The sequence below is a fragment of the Cylas formicarius genome, unplaced genomic scaffold (assembly GCF_029955315.1).
Source record: "Cylas formicarius isolate icCylForm1 unplaced genomic scaffold, icCylForm1.1 PGA_scaffold_12__32_contigs__length_19106922, whole genome shotgun sequence".
NCBI lineage: Eukaryota > Metazoa > Arthropoda > Insecta > Coleoptera > Brentidae > Cylas > Cylas formicarius.
In genome coordinates, this window is record NW_026844225.1 from 13,558,168 (window position 1) to 13,576,189 (window position 18,022).

The 18,022-nt window shown below is 34.9% G+C and overlaps 1 protein-coding gene across 2 annotated transcripts in view; it reads left to right on the forward strand.

Moving 5' to 3' along the window:
- LOC132695545 (forkhead box protein P1) overlaps nt 1–18,022 on the forward strand; it is a 130,437-nt gene that overhangs the window by 64,663 nt on the left and 47,752 nt on the right. For both annotated transcript variants that reach the window (XM_060659853.1, XM_060659852.1), the window contains exon 3: nt 79–201. In XM_060659853.1, the coding sequence (XP_060515836.1) occupies nt 79–201 (123 nt within the window). The remainder of the gene's footprint in view (nt 1–78; nt 202–18,022) is intronic.

The window sequence follows — 18,022 nt, forward strand, 5'->3', positions numbered from 1 at the left end:
TATAATAATACGATTTTGGTTTGGTTTGCCGAGATGGCGCTTTATGCGGGGGTAAGAGTTGTTTTTCTTTCTTTACAGGATGATGGCATTATGGACCAGGACATGATCGACGGAGATGGAGCTATTAATCTCTCCACGTCCCAACGGCCTTCCGCTGCAACTACACCCAACGACGGTTTACTTCCAGATGATGTCGAACAGGTAAATTAAACAAAACCGAAGCGACGAAATGTTATCGCTATCCGGTATTCCAAACATTCGGCGTCTTAAATCGAAGAAACACAAGAAGAGGTTCACGCATGATTTGGAATACTCTAAACGTTAAATTCTTGCCCAATTTCGAAAAGATAAATAAATCTATCGGTGTGTGAAATTATGTCGAAGTTTGAGACGGCTTAAAACTGATGCCATTCGAGAACTTTGAGTTTTCAGCCTTTTGTTAGTGAAACAGATTTATATTTGAAGGGAAAAGCAAAATGAGTGTCAAAAGATAAATCCTTCGGAATTGAGAAAACGAATATTAAAAATCGGAAACCTTTTGATACAGTCCGCCAAAGGCGGCACACTGCCATTTTAGGAAAGACATTATATATTTTCAAACAAAAAGTGGCAGTTTATTAATTTTATTTCGATTCTATACGGATTCCTTTAAAATTACCCATTCCTGGGCTATTAACAAAACTAACCAAAATGAAAAATTAAGCATAAAATATGTATTGAAAATCAACAAACTGCATGTTCATTTCACTTCATTTGCTGTTGTAATTATCTAGTCGAAAATAATATGTCAGTATCAAAAAACCATATATTATAGTTGACTAAAAAGACTAATTTAAATGTAACTGTAAATGTACCAAAAGTATTTATATTCGTGTCAACTTTAAACTAGAAAATAAAATTCTAAGAGTGATTTATACTGTAACCGCCATAAAAACGTAATCATTTCTAAAATATACAGCTCAAAGAGTAGCAGATGTTAGCAGTAACATATAACAAAATTTTGTAGCGAAGAGAAAGAAGAAATGAAAACATTTTTTTATGCCAATAATTTTGATCGATGCTCCCTTCTAAACATTCTTCCCTCTATTACATATTTGTATATTTTAATAAACGTTTTTTTTGCTAAAATTAAATGGGTGATAAATTCCTGGACAAATATACATAAAAATAATTCTAAAATTTTCGAGATATTCAAAGTATTTGTCTGCTATTAAATAAAAAAAATTGTTTAGGTACATATAGAAGTTCGGTAATAGGAGTTTATTAGAGTCGAAAATAGTTACGACGTACGCCCATGTTCGAACATTAACGTCATAAAGCTTTTGCATTACTATCGCGAAGACAGCTCTATTCGGCTCTGTCCTCTCTAATCAAGGGACCTGCGGGCGGTTGTCTAGAATAGAGCAGCCGAACTACACTGCCTCTCCTACAGTTTCTCCCCCCCTTTCCGGTTCCGAACTCTGTTTCCCCTATTTCCCCTCTCTCGTTTCGTATCCAGACCTGCCCCTCCGTTTTCGCTAATGCACTGGATTTTTCATCTTAATTGAAAGAGTTTTGGCCAGATGTCTCCAACATAAAACGAGACGGAGAATTATTATGTGTATTCTTTCTGATTTTGCATTTTTGTTTCCATTTTCGTCGGGAATTTACGGACTTCTAAGAAAATTAATCGGTATTCACAAAATTTGCAATATAACGCAAATTTCTCTAATGCTTTTTTTTAACCTCCTTACGTATTTTTATATTAAATCGATAATCATATTGCCTTCCTTGGAAATTCCAGTTTACACCATCGGGTGTTTTACTTTTTACCCTTAACGGTTTATGTGCTATAAGTGTTTCGTAGGTTTCATCAAATTTTCCAAAACAACATTTCGTGTATTAATCAGTAAAAACTGAATTCCCAACGCAATTTTCGTAAATCCTCCGTATACCATCCTCCCCACTGCACTTACCCCGTTGCCGCTAAAACGGGGTCTTTTATCTTCTTTAATCCACTTTGAATTGAAAGTAAGCAAATAATTTTTAACACGTTGCATTTTTGACCCTTCCTGTTTTCCTTCGTGTCGCGTTCCTTTCCCTTTTTGAAAAGAAACAGCGGTGACATCAGGCGAAAGATTAAAATATTACCAAGGGCGTAGGTTTTTAAATTTTATTTAGTCTTTAAAAAAACTCAGGTATTTCAAATTTATCTCACCTCTCTGTTTAATCTAAGGACAGATGAGGTTTATTTTTAACACTCGTGTGGACTGAGCAGCGATGATGATCTTTCAATTTTAACAAGTTGGATAGTTATAATATTTGAGCATGAAAAATAAAAAAACAATTTTGCGGGAATAGATGGATGAACTGGATTAATACAAAAGTAAGCTGTATTTTTTAGTGAACGTGTAACTAATACCCAAGTGTAATCTATTACCAAGTTTCCATCGAAAATGAAACAAAGACGGTGGTGGAAAGAGCGAATAAGCGAATCGAAACGGAGAAGACATTCGATACTTTATTTGCGTAGTGGATGTATAAATATTCTTCTTCGTGAGGATTGGGATTTTAACTCGTACATCCATTTATCTAGATAAAGGAAATCCATTGCACGCATTAATAGTCACCCGTATCTAAAACAGCATTTACATCACGATTTAGGTTTCAAAAGAGGAACTCGTAAAAGAGAGATAGATATCCTGATTGTTTCTTACGCAGCTGCCTGATTTCCTATCTTACGAACTGATGAATTCGTTTTTAAGTACGGGCGCTTGAAAAATCGCTAAGTTGCTGAATTTCAGTTAGAAGTAGAAAGAAACGTCTTTATATATTTATATATAAAAAACTATATAAACTATATATAAATAGAACTCAAATTTTTGTACTTTGGACCATGTCTTGTCTGCAAAAACTTGATATCATAGATTGCGACGCTACTGGAACTAAATGACATTGTAAATGGAATATCCTGTACATCTTTTGAGTTACAATGATTTTTGCCCCTCTATCAGCCCCGTGCTTTTAAGCACATTTCTTTTTTACCTGCGGTGCAAGGATAATACGCGAATCATCACACAGTGCAGATGGAAAAATCGTCTGAACAAGGTTTTCAAATAATTTTGGGCGTTAAGCACCACGCGCGATTCATAGGGGAAGAATCTGGGTCGATTTTTATGAGTTTGCGATATGTTACAACCTGAGTAACGGCCACTTAACTGCGTAACTTTAAATCGGTTTTCTGAGGTGTGAATTTTGCGAAAAATTCAACGTCACGGTGTCGTTTGAGCAATAAGAAGCAGATTAAACAGAAGCACTTCCAAAGTCATTGATAAAATGGCAAGCAACATAAACAAATGCTTAACTCTGCCATTGCCATTTATCTCTTGGCGGTAGAATGTGATTTCTAACGTGGAGGGGACACAAGTAGGTTCGGACCGTTTAATTGTTTATTTAACCAGCTGTTGTGTTTTAGAATATTGCCGATTTAACAACGTAAGTTAAAAAAAATGTTTCCGAGCATAGTATAACATTTAACTGACGAAATGTTTGTACCATCCTGAAATACTAACCAACTAACTAGCAGCCTGTTTTAAAAATGTTGTTTATTAGCAATTTTACGAATTTGTTAATACCAAAAGCAATAGCACAGAGCATTATTTAGAGTATAAATGACCAACTTGCAGCCATACTAATCCTGTTTGACTTTTCTCGATCGTTTGATTCTGTGAATCATTCTCTGTTGTTTGCGGCTGTTTACTTTTTTTCGCAGCTTCTTTGATGATGTGAAATAAATTGTGAAACATCTTAATGAATTTTCATCATTGGAAGTGCCACAAGGGTCAATTTTGCTGCCATTTTGTATTTTCCAAACGGAGTTATTGTGCCGACGATACTCAATTTCTGTCTGTTTTCGACACTTTTCATTAGAATGATATTGAGGCGGGCATAAATTCTGATCTACGTGATTCTTTGATTTATAGTAACAAGTACAACTTAAAAAAGAATGCTGCGAAGATGCTGGTCCTGCTTTTTGCTTCTGGCTGAGCAGATTTTAAAAAAATAAAATATTTAAATCATGAGATGAGAGGAGTACCAATAATTTTTGCACAAACCGCGAAATACTTGGATCTGGTGCTGGAAACATTGTATTTTAATAAACACCTGCTAAAGTTCAAGATTAATAAAAAAAAAGTCTGTGAATCGTACGTTCTATCTATATCAACATTTTGCCTTTTTTTATGGTTTTATGCTTCCAAAAGCAAAATAATGTCGATTTGTATATAGTTCAAGGAGACATGAAAACTTGTCTCTAAAAGTCAATGATTTGCAGTGGCTGAGAATAGATAGTGTATTTAAGTATTTGTGTTTGGTGTTTATTTATAAACTTTTACAGACGTCCACTCCATTATAACTCACGACGTATGTATTAATTAACGCCAACAGGTAATTAACTGTACATCAATAAAGAGCTGCTTTTATTGCTAACAATTTATGTTTTGTGAGGCCTTTTTTGTTTGGAGACATTGCCAACGGAAAATGGGTCTCACAGACGACTAAATAAAATAAAAATAATCGATGTTTATAGAGAGAAAAGTTTAAAATTATCCGGTTTAATAGACATGGGGTTAATGTTGAATATAGTACAATAGAATTAAGTTGGTGGTAATGGGAAGGTGGAACAAATTTTTATAAAGCTGGGAGTTCCTGGAGGAGGTGTCACTATAATTCGTTTTTGTTGTACTAGAAGTCTCCGGATGTACCTTTGACCAGAAGGCCTCAAAAAAGGTCCGCCATCACATATATCAAGAAAAATCAAGAGAGAAAAATTGAAAAAATGCGTAGGAAATAAATATTTCCAGCCTTTTACCTACAATTGTATTAAAGATATAATATCTATAACTGTTTTAAAATACATAGTGAAAATTTGCAAATGTTCCAAAAGATAGTCCTAATACCCACTGCTTGACTACTAAATGCTCACTTTGTATAAAATTTATAATTATGATTAACAATAATTTCATCTTTAACGGACAATAAAAAAAACACGGTTTTTTTGTCGAGTTTACGTTTTTGACCGTCTATAGGTGTCGAGTTTTTACTTGAGGTATTGAATAGAAACATTGTTAGAACAAACAAAGACTTTGCACTAGAGAAAGCTCATCTGAAATTCAGAAAAGGCAAAATTCCAGGGTTTATAGATAAGCGAGATTATTCAATTTATTCCCTAGAACTAGAGTTTATTCATTTGTAGACTTCATTCTACTTTAAAAGAGAATAGTAGGAGAGCACATTATCAGCCACGTTGCACTTAGATGTAAGTAAACTCAATAATCCTTTTCAAGATTCTGAATGACTTGAGATACTATAAATACAGAACTGGAGGAAAAAAATTATTTGTTGTGCCCTGTGATGTCATCAACACCGATAGCTCCGGAGTTTATGTTGGAAATGATATTTTGTGCATGCAAAGCAGGACGTAATAAGCTCTGCAGCTGCACGAAATCTAACATGCCGTGCTCCAGTCTCTGCCCCAACTATTATGGTATATTTATTTAGCAACTCAGGAATTGATTCGGGCGACCTTGATGAAAATTTATTCGTTTATATTTTTTTTGCATGGAAATCGGGGCTTTTTATTTTAGTTAAGTATTTTCCAAAGATTTTGTGACATGTTAGTTATAATATTAGATATCTAAAATAACTGTTGCAAATTCAATATCTTCAATACGATTATAGGTAAAAGACTGGAACTACACATTTCCTACGTATTTTTTATGCCCTTCAATTTTGCTCTCTTGATATTTTTTCATATATGTGATACTTTTGGAGATATAACAAGATTTTTTCCAAAAGTGCCTATTTTCAAGATGGCGGACCTTTTTCGAGGCCTTTTGGTCAAAGGTGCATCCGGGGACTTTTAGTATGTTAAAAAGGAAGTATAATAACACCTCTTCCAGACAGTCCCAAGGTTATAAAAATTTGTTCCACCTAAACATTTATTTGTATTGGTGTATGTATATTTTTCGACTATTGGTGCTTTGCGTTTATTGTTTAATTCTCAATATTATTATTACACATTATTATTACAATGTCGAGACGCGGAACCTGGTCAGTCGCGTTGATCCGGTAGAAACGTACGAGGGCAGCGCCAAAATTTCCCTGCCTGAATATGAAAGAAACACAGTAGAATAAATTTTTTTTTATTATTTTTCAATATAATCCCCCTTAACTTCAATACACTTATTACATCTCTTTATTAACAACTCAATCCCTTTAAAAAATATTCTTTTGGTTTGTCTGCAAAAACAGCCTCTTTTAACTCAACTTCGTCGTTAAACTGCCGTCCACGTAAGTTCTTTTTCAAATATACAAACAAATAATAGTCGCTGTGGGCCATATCCGGACTATAGGGAGGATGATCTATCTGTTGAAACCCACACTCTAAAATGGCAGTTTGTGAAAGACCAGGAGTATGGATGCATTATCGTGCAAAAGACGCACGCCTCTGGTCAATTTTCCTCGACGTTTTACACATGTGCAGTCTCGCACTTTATGTAATAATGTTGCGTAATATTTATCATTGACAGTGGTCTAAGTTTCTTTAAAATCTCTCAAAAGAATTCCTTCACAATCCCAAAAGATCCTGGCCATCACTTTTTTTGTTGACTGAATTTTCTTGGAGGTGCTTCGCCCTTACGACGCCACTCCATTGATTATTTTTTTCGATAGAGGGTCATAATACAGAACCATAGTTTCATCTCCCGTCACAATAGTTTCTATCACAGGCTTCGGTTCCGACCCACAGCCTTCCAAAGAAGACCTCGCACACTCGACACGGCGTTGTTTTTGAATAGCTGAAAAATTCGTAGCAACCCACCTTATGCATACCTAAATGATCATGCAGGATTCGACGAACACTTGTATCAGAAAGCTTAGTAATTTCTGAGATTTCCTTGACCTTTAAACGTCGATCACTCAATACCACCTCTTCCACATTCGCAACAATATCTTCCGTTATGACTTCCACTGGTCGACCGGTTCTTGAATCATCTTCAAGGGACCCCTGTCCCATTCGAAAACGTGTTGCCCATTCTTTCATTACAGAATACGAAGGAGAATTTTGGCCGTACACACCATCCAGCCTTTCTTTAATAATTTTAGGTGCTACACCCTTCTTTTGTCAAAAACTTTGAATGCTCTATAGTCAATTTGCGTTATTTGCTATATTTTTTCGGACACGTCTTGTTTAAAATGCTGTCAATAAAAAACTATTTGACGCAAGACGTCAATTTGTTTTTTCGCAGCCTACTAAGATGTATATTTAAAAGAAGACAAAGTTTTATCGTGATACTGGAGCTGGATCTATGTCAGGCCGGGAAAATTTGGCGCTAATAGAACGTACGTTCATTTTAACTTCGCGAAGACAAACGCTGACCAACGTTCACGCATACACCCTGACCACGCCAGGCCGAAATATCTCATCGAGGTGTTTACCTCGGCTTCCGTGGCGGGCAACACCGTAGCGCCGCCGTCCAGTCCGGGGGAGTGGCTTGCTATTTCAAGCAGAATAAACACATGGCTGTTTTCTTTGTTCCGGCAAACTAAACAACCATCCTGGAATCCAAACAAGGCCGGCCAGTCCCAAATTCAATTTAGTCTTTGCATGCGGCTATATCGCGAAACGTCAACAGAGACCGGACTCGGTCGTGGCGGTCGGTCTGACACATGCTGCGCGAGGCAGGAGACGAAGACTTCGCGAAGCTGCCTCCGGAGTTGCGAAAAGTGCGGCTTGACCGTCGTCCTTAGTCGCATCCTTGCAAACGGGTAATAAAGGAATTAAAACTTCATTACTTCTGACAGATATGGTTCTGGGACACATTTTTAATACCGTACGACACTATATCATACTGGTGTTTCATTCCTCGTCCCAGTTTTAAATCATTCTCATTTTAATATCTAGTAACAACGAATGATTGTATTTGAAAGTGTCTGAGTGAGACAGAGCTGTTTTGAATTTTGTCGGAAATGTATGGTTTATAGCTATTATCAGAAAAATAATAACAAAAACTAATCAGAAATGTGTCCCATTGGGTACAAGACGTTCTGGTATTAAACTGGGCGTTTGAGTTCTTGCCAAATGTTTCAATCCAGGCATTAACGTCTTACATAAATTGCTTGCTTATCACATCACATCATAGTCCAATTGACTTTCTTGTCCGCCAATATCATATTCACAAATTCATCAGGTAATGGAACAGTAACAACCCCGTTACTATATGTAGACGATTAGAATAATGAATATAATAATAATTATACATGATGATAATTATAGATATATAAGACTACAGTCGTTGTAGGCCAGAGAAATAATAAGGAGCTCCGTTTTGGGTAGTTCTTGATAGTCATAAACTACAGTCTTTGCAGGCCAGAGAAAAAATAAAGGGCTCAATGAAAATTCATTTCATTGAAAGTTTTCCACAATTTTAAAAAGACACTACAAAAATTATTATAATAATTTATCATTTTGTAATTTGCAACTCTTTTCTCGTGTTTGAAAATCAAACTATATTAAAGATGCACTTTTTTGTTACAGTAGCTTTTAATAATCTTTTCTTTAAATTTTTATATTCGATGGCTTAATGCTATATCAAAAAAATACTAACAAAAACTGACAAGAAATTAGAAGCTCTGGTATTCCGCTGGATGTTTGTGTTCCTGCTAGGATGACCTAGGCATTAAGGTCTTGCATAAATTTTAAATTACTTTAAATTAATAGTCAGGAATTTATCAGTATCAATTGCTTGCAAAAACATGGTAGTTTGAGTTAGTTAGTAGATACAAAAAATATTTTTAAATTTGGACAGAAGAAAAATGCAATAAGTCACTTACTATCTAACTCGTAAATATATTATTTATAGGAAATAGAAAGTTTAATAATAAAACGTCAAAAATGCTTCGTGTGTTACTGGTCGCAATCCAGATTATACCGTAGTTTTAAGAGTATCAACTTCCGAATAATTTTTATTATTCAAAACAAAATTCTACAAAATTTCTAAGCACATATCCATGTATGTAATAAATTACGTACGTGTAATATATATACCACATACATCCTGGAAAAGCTCTCTGTTTCAGTTGTTTTTTCGATCAAGAACTCGATTTGTTTCAAAAAATCTTCTTTTGAAGCTCTGCCAGTAGAATGTTTTCGTCATCTGCTTCTTTTGGTTCCGAAATCTTCCAACTTCTAATACTTTTTGAAGTTATGCTCTTCCATAATTGACCAAACTGATTAAATTATACTTTTTAAAATGGTTAGTTTTTTCTTATCTTCACTTTTATATTCTGTATTAAATTCTGATCTATCGGCTGAAGAACTGACGCACAATTTAGGACAGACATTATCCTGAAATTTGGATTAGTATTAACTTCTTCCTCAGACGGGTGCGTCGGCACAATTGTTACTCATAGTGGTGCTTTACAGGTTTTGTATACAACTGCAATGCGTTATAATTTTCCAATGCTCGCGCATTATCTACTTGTTCAGGCTGAAAAATTATGTTGTTTTGATTTCAGAGGCAAAACTTTAAAAAGGAAAAAAACTCGAAATTATGCAGTCCTTATATAATTTTGGCAGTAAGCTTCTAGCACTGTTTGGTAAAATTTTATTATTTTTTAATTTTCTAAATAAAGATTTAAAAAGGACTACACTATACTTAAAGTTAAAATTTCTAAAAAGTAAAACGTACTAATATTTTTAACGTTTTCGTGCGCTAGGTTAAATTGGATCATAACTCTTCACCGTGTATAATTAATTGATTTATTTGTTTATTATTTGTGTACATTGTGAGGCTTTAATCTTTTAGCTCTAATCATCATTAATGTAAGAAATATTGTCGTGAATGTGCCATATTATTAATATTATATTCAGAAAATTAATATATGTTGTAGCAAGCACTTTTTGCTTTTTTTTTAAATATAATTTAAACTACAATAGTTTTCTAGGGCCTAGTTATTAATATTTCCATTAATTTATTAATTATTAGTATTCCGTAAATCATTACTTGAAACAAAGAATTAGAGTAAGTTTTTCTAAATTAAACATATATTCGAGTAGGTTTTTGATTGATTTTTTTTTAGACTTTGTCATCTATTTGCCATTAAATATTCAGCAATTACTGGCAAATCAATAAACAGAAAAAACAGCAAGAAAAATAAACATAAACGCGTTCGCAGGCCTCGTGTAGTTTGCTGAAAACTAAGGATCTATAGAGTTTAATTTTTTCAATTAAACTTTTCGGGCTGGCATCGAGCGACAAAAAAACGCCGAATTTGTTCTTGTGGCCATATGGAAACGGAGGTTCATCTAATCTTAAAGAAAAAGGAAAGCATCTGTCACATTCCATCGAAAGAAAACGGGCAAAAATAGAGGGGGAAATATAATACCGGACATTCGAGTTTCAAAGTCGTCAATTCGAATATTTGGATATGGGGGTAAGAAAGGTAACATATGCAGGGCAGTCGTAAGTCATCTCGGGGTAATATTCAAAATGTAGTTGGCTTAACAAATAATCGACACCGGTGTCATCCCGAGAAATAAAAGCAATTTCGCAGATACAATCTTTTCATTTTTCTTTAGCCAAGGGGTGTGAAAAGGAAAGCCAGAACTGTCCGAGAAGGTTCAATCAGATATTAGATACCTCCAGTTGGGTTCGCCGAGCAGGGGAGAATATCTAATAGCAGGATCTTTGCTCTTTTCTTAGTTTTAATAGTTTCGTCGGTTACATTCATGCGAAGGACTTCTCGACTTATCTCGGACAACAACAAATTACCGTACTGCGTGGATGGACGTGATTTTTATATAGAGATTGTACAAAATTTTTGGCGATTTCAGTAAGTTGATAACAAGTAACAAAAACTTGGTGCTCTATTTTATTGCATTAATTACTTTATTCTTAAATGTTGTATAAAACGTTATTCCTGTAGACATAATCAAAAACGAAAATGTAAATCCCCTCCTACACGATTTCCTTACTTGCCGTTTATCCAATTCCCATTTTAATCAAAATATAATCGAAATATAACAGCTCGTCGGAGGGTTCCTCGTTTTAGATGTTTTTGCTAAGCAAATATAAAGAAAACTGACCAGAGACGCTTTTGTTATCATACGGAGTAGCCCGGAAAAAGGCCCGAAGTAAAAAGAACACAACGACATTTGGTTAGGATAATGGGTTACTGAAACAAAATGACCACATATTGGTCAGCTAGGACCACCGCAAAAATATTTTGATAAAACATTGCAATTGTTTGTATTAAATCTGATAACGGATATTATATTTTTACTCCGTTACTATTTTTGAAGTATCTGACAAAAGAATATATTTTTTTTAATGTTATTGAATAATTCCTGGAAAAAGTAAGATACTGCCAGTAAAATGGAACAAGAACGAATTATGCTATATTGCTTAATGCCAGAGTGTAATAAAATGTAAATTTTAAGGCAGGGTGGACGACTTAAAAGTTATACACTGCGTATCGTTACTAATTTGCCTACAATAGGAAGACAAGTTTGATAGTGAAAATAATGTGACAGTCCCGCTACTATACGTAAATTATTAGAATAATGAATATAATAATCATTATACATGATTATAATTATATAAGTATAATATAATAAAATCATTATTTACAATAGTCCTTGATTTGTAAATTTTAGTAATCATGTTCTGGGTATTCAGATGAACTATAGTCGTTGTAGTCTAGAGAAATAATAATCTACCGATTTTCTGTTTCATTTCATTTCATTTCATTCATTTCATTCAAATTTTTCGACAATTTCTTCTTACCCATGGCTGGAATAAAATCATGCTTTTTTATTTCACACATTATTTCGTTCAAGTCATTTCTTGTTTCCAGCAAAACTGGTGTTATTATTTATTCGCTTCTTTTCTTACTTTAGTTCTTTTTGGTGACGTAATGCGCCCTCGTTTATCATCGTGTACAAATAATTGACTGTCCAACTCACTATTTTTACAAAAGACGCTACAAAATTTGCAACTCTTTTCTCGTATATGGAAATCAAACCATATTAAATAATATTTAATAACCTAATAATTGTCATTTTGGCTAATCAATATTTGTAGCCAGTTATCAAAATAAGCAAATAACTAAATATATTCAAGAGATCGCGAAAATTAAGAAGTTAATTAATATTTGGTGATTCAATTTTCCATTCTCGAAGGAAACGCGGTAAAAAGAAATTCATATTTCCTTTCGGTGGAGGTGTAAATAATCGTAAAAATTTAGCCTGTAATAAAAACCGGGAAAAAAATGAAAACGTAAAACGTAGCGGAAAAAATATCGAAGACTTCCTTATCGTGTTTAGCCACTCAAAAAAAGGTGGAATCGTCCAATTTAAAATTATATATATCACGAGGCCTTTGGCCGTTATCGGGGATTGATAACCGCGGATAAAAACCTCAGAATGTCCAGCAAGTTCTCTATCGTTCGTGAAATCGAATCGAACGGTGGCGGAAAGTGAGCGGTCAACGTTGATTGCTGTCCTTCGTCACACGTCAGCGCCTAAGATCGCACCCTCTTACCATAACACCGTAGCTTTTAGCTGCGTACGAAAGATAAAGAAGAGGAAGAAAAAAACGTTGGCCAATAAAACAGGAAGGTTAGCCGTCGACGTTCTTGACCGGATGAAAATTTCTCACCGGGATGAATACTGCCGTCAATAAACAGAAGCTAATCAATTTAACCAATACGTCTGAATCTAACGGATCCATTTAATTTCCAGCGCGTAGAAAATAACTCGCGTTGGAGTCTCGTTTTGGTTAACAAAACATTTAATCATCATGTGGTTTCAGAGTCCACCACCGAATGGCGCTCGGTGAAAGCAACAGCTAGGAATTGTATACGTAATGAGTTAACACGAGAGGTCGAACTATGAATTTTTAAATTCGCAATTTAATATCGAATATCATGATTGTATCAGAGAAGTGTTTATCTGAGTCATAATTTGCTACCAAATATTACCTTATATTAATTGGTCAATCTAAGGGGGTAATTAGACCTTACTTTCGAATACATGTTAAAGGTCAATATTTAAAAATTTTAGGACTAAACTTTGATAGTGATCTGCGTTTCAGGTCCCACGTAAATTCAATTCAAATTCAAAAAGGCTATATGAGTTTAAAAAACATTTATCCCAGCCGTCACCTTTTAAAAACTAACCTTGAAATTAGATTAATGGATTGGCTGGTACTTTCTCATATTAATTATGCTGATGGGGTTTATGGTCCTTGTTTGGATCAAGAACCAGAATACAGAGAGTGCAGAAGTCGTATTTACGATTGATATACGGTGGCAGGCGACGTATCGTATAAACTCCGTGGCTGTCAATGGAAAAACGTAGACAGTTTCATGCAGTCATTTTTTACCATAATATAATTTTAAATACCTGCCCCCCATATCTCTTTGAAAAACTAAAATTCTTCGATATAGGGGTGTTATTTCTCCTACCCCGCATCGTAATGCATTGTGTGAAAGATCGTTTTCCTACTGTGTCTACAAATGGTATAATGCTGTTCCCAATAACGTAATGAAACTGATGCCCACATCATTTACAAAAAATTATAAAACTTTCCTTTATAATGAATCTATTAGTCAAAGATAATTAGCCGAAGTAGATTTCTATTAATAAGAAACCGTACAGTTTGTTTTTTTTTATGTGTACATGTTAATGAATATTGTTATTATTATTATTATTATTATATATTATTTTTTTATTTCTTTTTTTTAAACAGCATCGACTTCTAGGCCATGAGGCCTTTGTGTTTTGTCAGAATTCCAGGGTTCAGTATATAGGCGCGGTGAGTAACGTCGATAATGATTATATTAATTATATAAATAATATTATTAATATTAATTTATCCTTTCCTTTTTGTACTCACGTCATAACAGCTGATAGGGATATTTTCAGGAGGTTGTGGGGTCACTAATTTTGCTATTAGGTCTGCTAGGTCATTTTCTTTTATACCACTGTGACTTGGTATCCAGATAAGATCTATGTTATAGGGTTCATATTATTAGTATTTTCCATGTTTTTGATGAAGCTGAGGCTGTCCGAAAATATCAAAATATTTTGTTTGGGAGATGTTTCCGCATATCTTAGTGCTTGCGAGATAGTGTCAAGTTCGGCAGACTTAATACTTGTCCATGACCAGGAGTTATCATTTCTGTGAAGGACACTACCAACTCCAGTTTTTGATTTTGATCCGTCAGTTATATTATTTGGGTATCTGTTTTCAAATGAAGATATTTCGCAGTGTTTTATTTGATACATTTCCGGAATGTCAATGTCCATTTCTTCAAGGGCTTTTCTCCGTTGAAGATTTCATCATTTGGGTGATTGGACTGAGCACGAATTTTCAATCCGCAATTGAGTAGAAGCTGTTGTCTTCTATATTTCAATCGGAGAATCTCAGATTCGCAACATAAGGAAGAAGATGGGCTTATTCGAAATGCACCTATTGCCAATCGGATTCCTCTAGACTGGATTGAATCCAACTGCTTCAGACAAAATACACGTGCCCTGCCATAGCCGATACTACCGTAGTCTATTTTAGATAGGGTGAGAGATTTACAAATATTCTAAAGAGTTTCTGCATTCATTCCCAAATTCATGTTGGATACTGCTTAAATAATGTTTAGGTTTTTTTTACATTTATTTATGGTTTCAGCGCAGGCGTTTGTCAAAACTAGTCCCAAGTAGTTTATTGATTGCACCCAGGTTTGCCGAAAATCTTCAAATCCTGGTTAATATGGCAGCTTCTAAGAGGACAGAAGTGTACACATTTTGCTTTTGTTTCGGAAAATTTAAAACCAAAGTTTTCTGTCTGAAGTTGTAAGGTTTCGATAGCACGTTGGAGTTTGCCGCTTATTATTGTTATTATTATTATTATTATTATTATTATTATTATTGTTTTTTTTTGTATGAGAGGTTATAAGGCGAATCTTCCTCAGCCCGTTCCTAGATTTATTCGAACAAAAGATGGTTAAATCGTCCACATATAGGGTTTTACCAGTCGAACAATCAATTACCGAAGTCATTACGTTGATCGCCTTGTAGGATGCCATTTTCTTGTACATACTCCCTAGACAAATTTGTTCCGACATTTACTCTAAACTTACGGGATTCTAGGAAACTGGTTACAAATGTAGGAAGTCGGCCTCGTAGTCCCAGTTATGTAGAGTTCTTAGGATTCCGAACCCTCAAGTCATATCGAAGGCTTTTTCAATATGAAAAAATACAGCGACGAAGTGTTGTCTTTGTGCGAAGGTGTTTTCGATAGAATTTTCATGGAGAACTAGAGTGGATCTGCATTTATTAAAGCCTGATTGATGTATACTTAGAAAGTTATTTGATTCGATATACCACATAAGGCGGTTGCTAACCATTTTTTCCATTGTTTTCCCTAGACAGCTGGTCAGTGCTATTGGCCGATAGTTTCATGATAATTTTGGGTCTTTTTCCTCTTTTAGTAGGGGTATAATTTTCGCACTTCTGCAGCTTTCTGGGTAGGTACCTACAGATCAGATTTTGTTAAAAATCTTTAGGAGGTTTTCTTGTTAGGAGACTAGTAGGTGGAAGATAAACTTGTTATGGATTTTGTCAGGACCAGGAAAGTAGATTTGAGGCAATTTATTACTTCTTTTAATTTAATTTTAATGGTTTTTCCATGAGTACTCTCCTTACGTGAAAACCCTGTAGGTAATTTTTGGAGGAGCTTGCAAAGCTGAACTGAATGGCTAGGCAGTTGATTACTAAATTAGGTTCGCTGATTAGGGTATCTCTATCCTTCAGTACCAGGGAGGGCGAGTTGAATCCTTTTCCTGATATATTTCTAACTTTGCGCCAAACTCCGGTAATGGGAGTGTTAGATGTTATAGTTGCCACGTAAGACTGCCATGACTTTTCTTTGCTATTTAGGATTGCTTTCCTTGCAACAGCTCTCAGGCGTTTAAAATTTAACCTGCTACTATATATACCGAAAAATGACCATAAAACCTTAATTAATATTGTTGTGAGAATTTAAGTTCAATAAAGGCGAGGTATTTCAATCTAATTGATCGTTAAGCAATACATTTTAATGTCTCATTTTGTTAATCTCCATGACTTCCAATAAATTTAATTTTCTACTTTTTGTGGCTGTATGTAAAATATCAAAATTGTCGTCAAAAATGTGTTTTTCTGTGTTTTAGCTTGTAGCGTAATTAGAATCTAGACTATTGTTTTTCATCGCTCTTTTATGTTCGTTAATGCGTTTCTTGAAGGATCAACCTGTTTGTCCAATATAACACGACAAGATCCGCATTTCAACTTGTAGACACCTGATTTTTGAGATTTTGGACATTTCGTTTTATTGTTTTTTAAAAATTTTCCTATTGTGTTGTTAGTTCTGAAAGCTATTTTTAAACCACATTTTGACAAATGTTTTGAAACTTTTTCACTAGGTTCTCCTATGTATGTAATTGTTTTTAATTGTTCGTATTCTGTATTAGGTTTCGTATTTATACTCAGTTGGGATTTAGCGAATTCAATAAGAATGTGCGTTAAAGTCGCCTAATAAAATGAAGGGTTGCGGGAGTTGATCGATAAGTTGGGTTATATTATTATATTCACGCAGGTAAGTACTGGTCAAGATTCCAGTGTCGGTGAAGTGTTGTCACAAAACACTGGAGTTTTGCGTCTAATGTTCTATGGCGATTTTTTGGTTTGCTTTGTTTAGGGTTGCCAGACCCCACCACGTGGAGGTGCGAGTCGGATTTTGGGACCTTATTATTATTATTATTAATATTGTCATTATTATTATTATTATTATTATTATTATTATTATTATTACTATTAATTATTCTGCGTCGATTAGAATTGGCTATAAATATAGTTTCCGTATTCTATCATCGAACTATACGTTCCCGCGTCTAATGTTATCTTGAAGAGTTTATTTATGCATGATAGAGCAAACGTAGAGGGCGCGGCGTAAATCTGAATGCGCGAATTGTAGGTAACTTCTTCGTGTGCGTGCCTCGGAACACCGCTAAAAGCGGAGGCACCGGCATTATGGTGGAAGACAAATATTTGGCTTGGGTCGCTTCGCCGCAAAACCCGCCATTGTCATAACATAAGACAATACGAATGCTGTATCTCATTTTTCATCTGGCCGATCTTTATAATCTGTATCTGCATCAGCTTGTACCGATCTAATAATAACTCTGGGGAAAACTCCACGAGTGGGTCGGGCTTGCGGGGGGTGGGGGGGAGGGCGCGGACCGCGTCGCTCCGAGATACAACGAGATTCTTCAATTAAAACTTATGTTTATTTAGTATTCGTGAAACGAGCGGGAGCCATCGCCGAGCGCAATGAGAAATATTTAACCGAAATAATAAGAGACAGTGACCGGAAGATGAGAGAAGATCCCTCCGATGATTTTCATTTTTTGTTTACTTCCAAAATAACGTTCTCTCGTTTTTCCCCCGGCCACACCCATCTGACCTCCCTTCTTCGACTACCGATATTAAGCGGCATTAAAAAATAACCATCTAGAGTTTATGAGTCAAGTTGCACTAATCTGAACATCACCAATTCTCAATTCGAAAAAGAAGGCCAAAAATCTCCGGCGTATAAAAAATCATCTGGTAATTCTCATAAAAATATTCGCAACATACTCAAAGCATTTTTTGGTATGGTACTACATTTATTGCTTTGACATTTTAAGTATTTTACAGCAGACCTTCGCAGGACCGTGGTAAAGCCCATCCCAACAGATATTTATTCTGCATTAAGTAGGTCTTTCCTGCGATAGACCGTAACGAGTATTTGTAGAAACTTGAAATTTTTATTTGAAACGTAAATGGACCGTTTTAAATTTGATTGATGAATAAGTAGAAGAAGCGTTTAAGAGTTTAATCTAAATTGCATTTTGTTCGTATATATTACGGAGGTATCTGAATGTGTTCCTTCCAGTAAGAACGTAT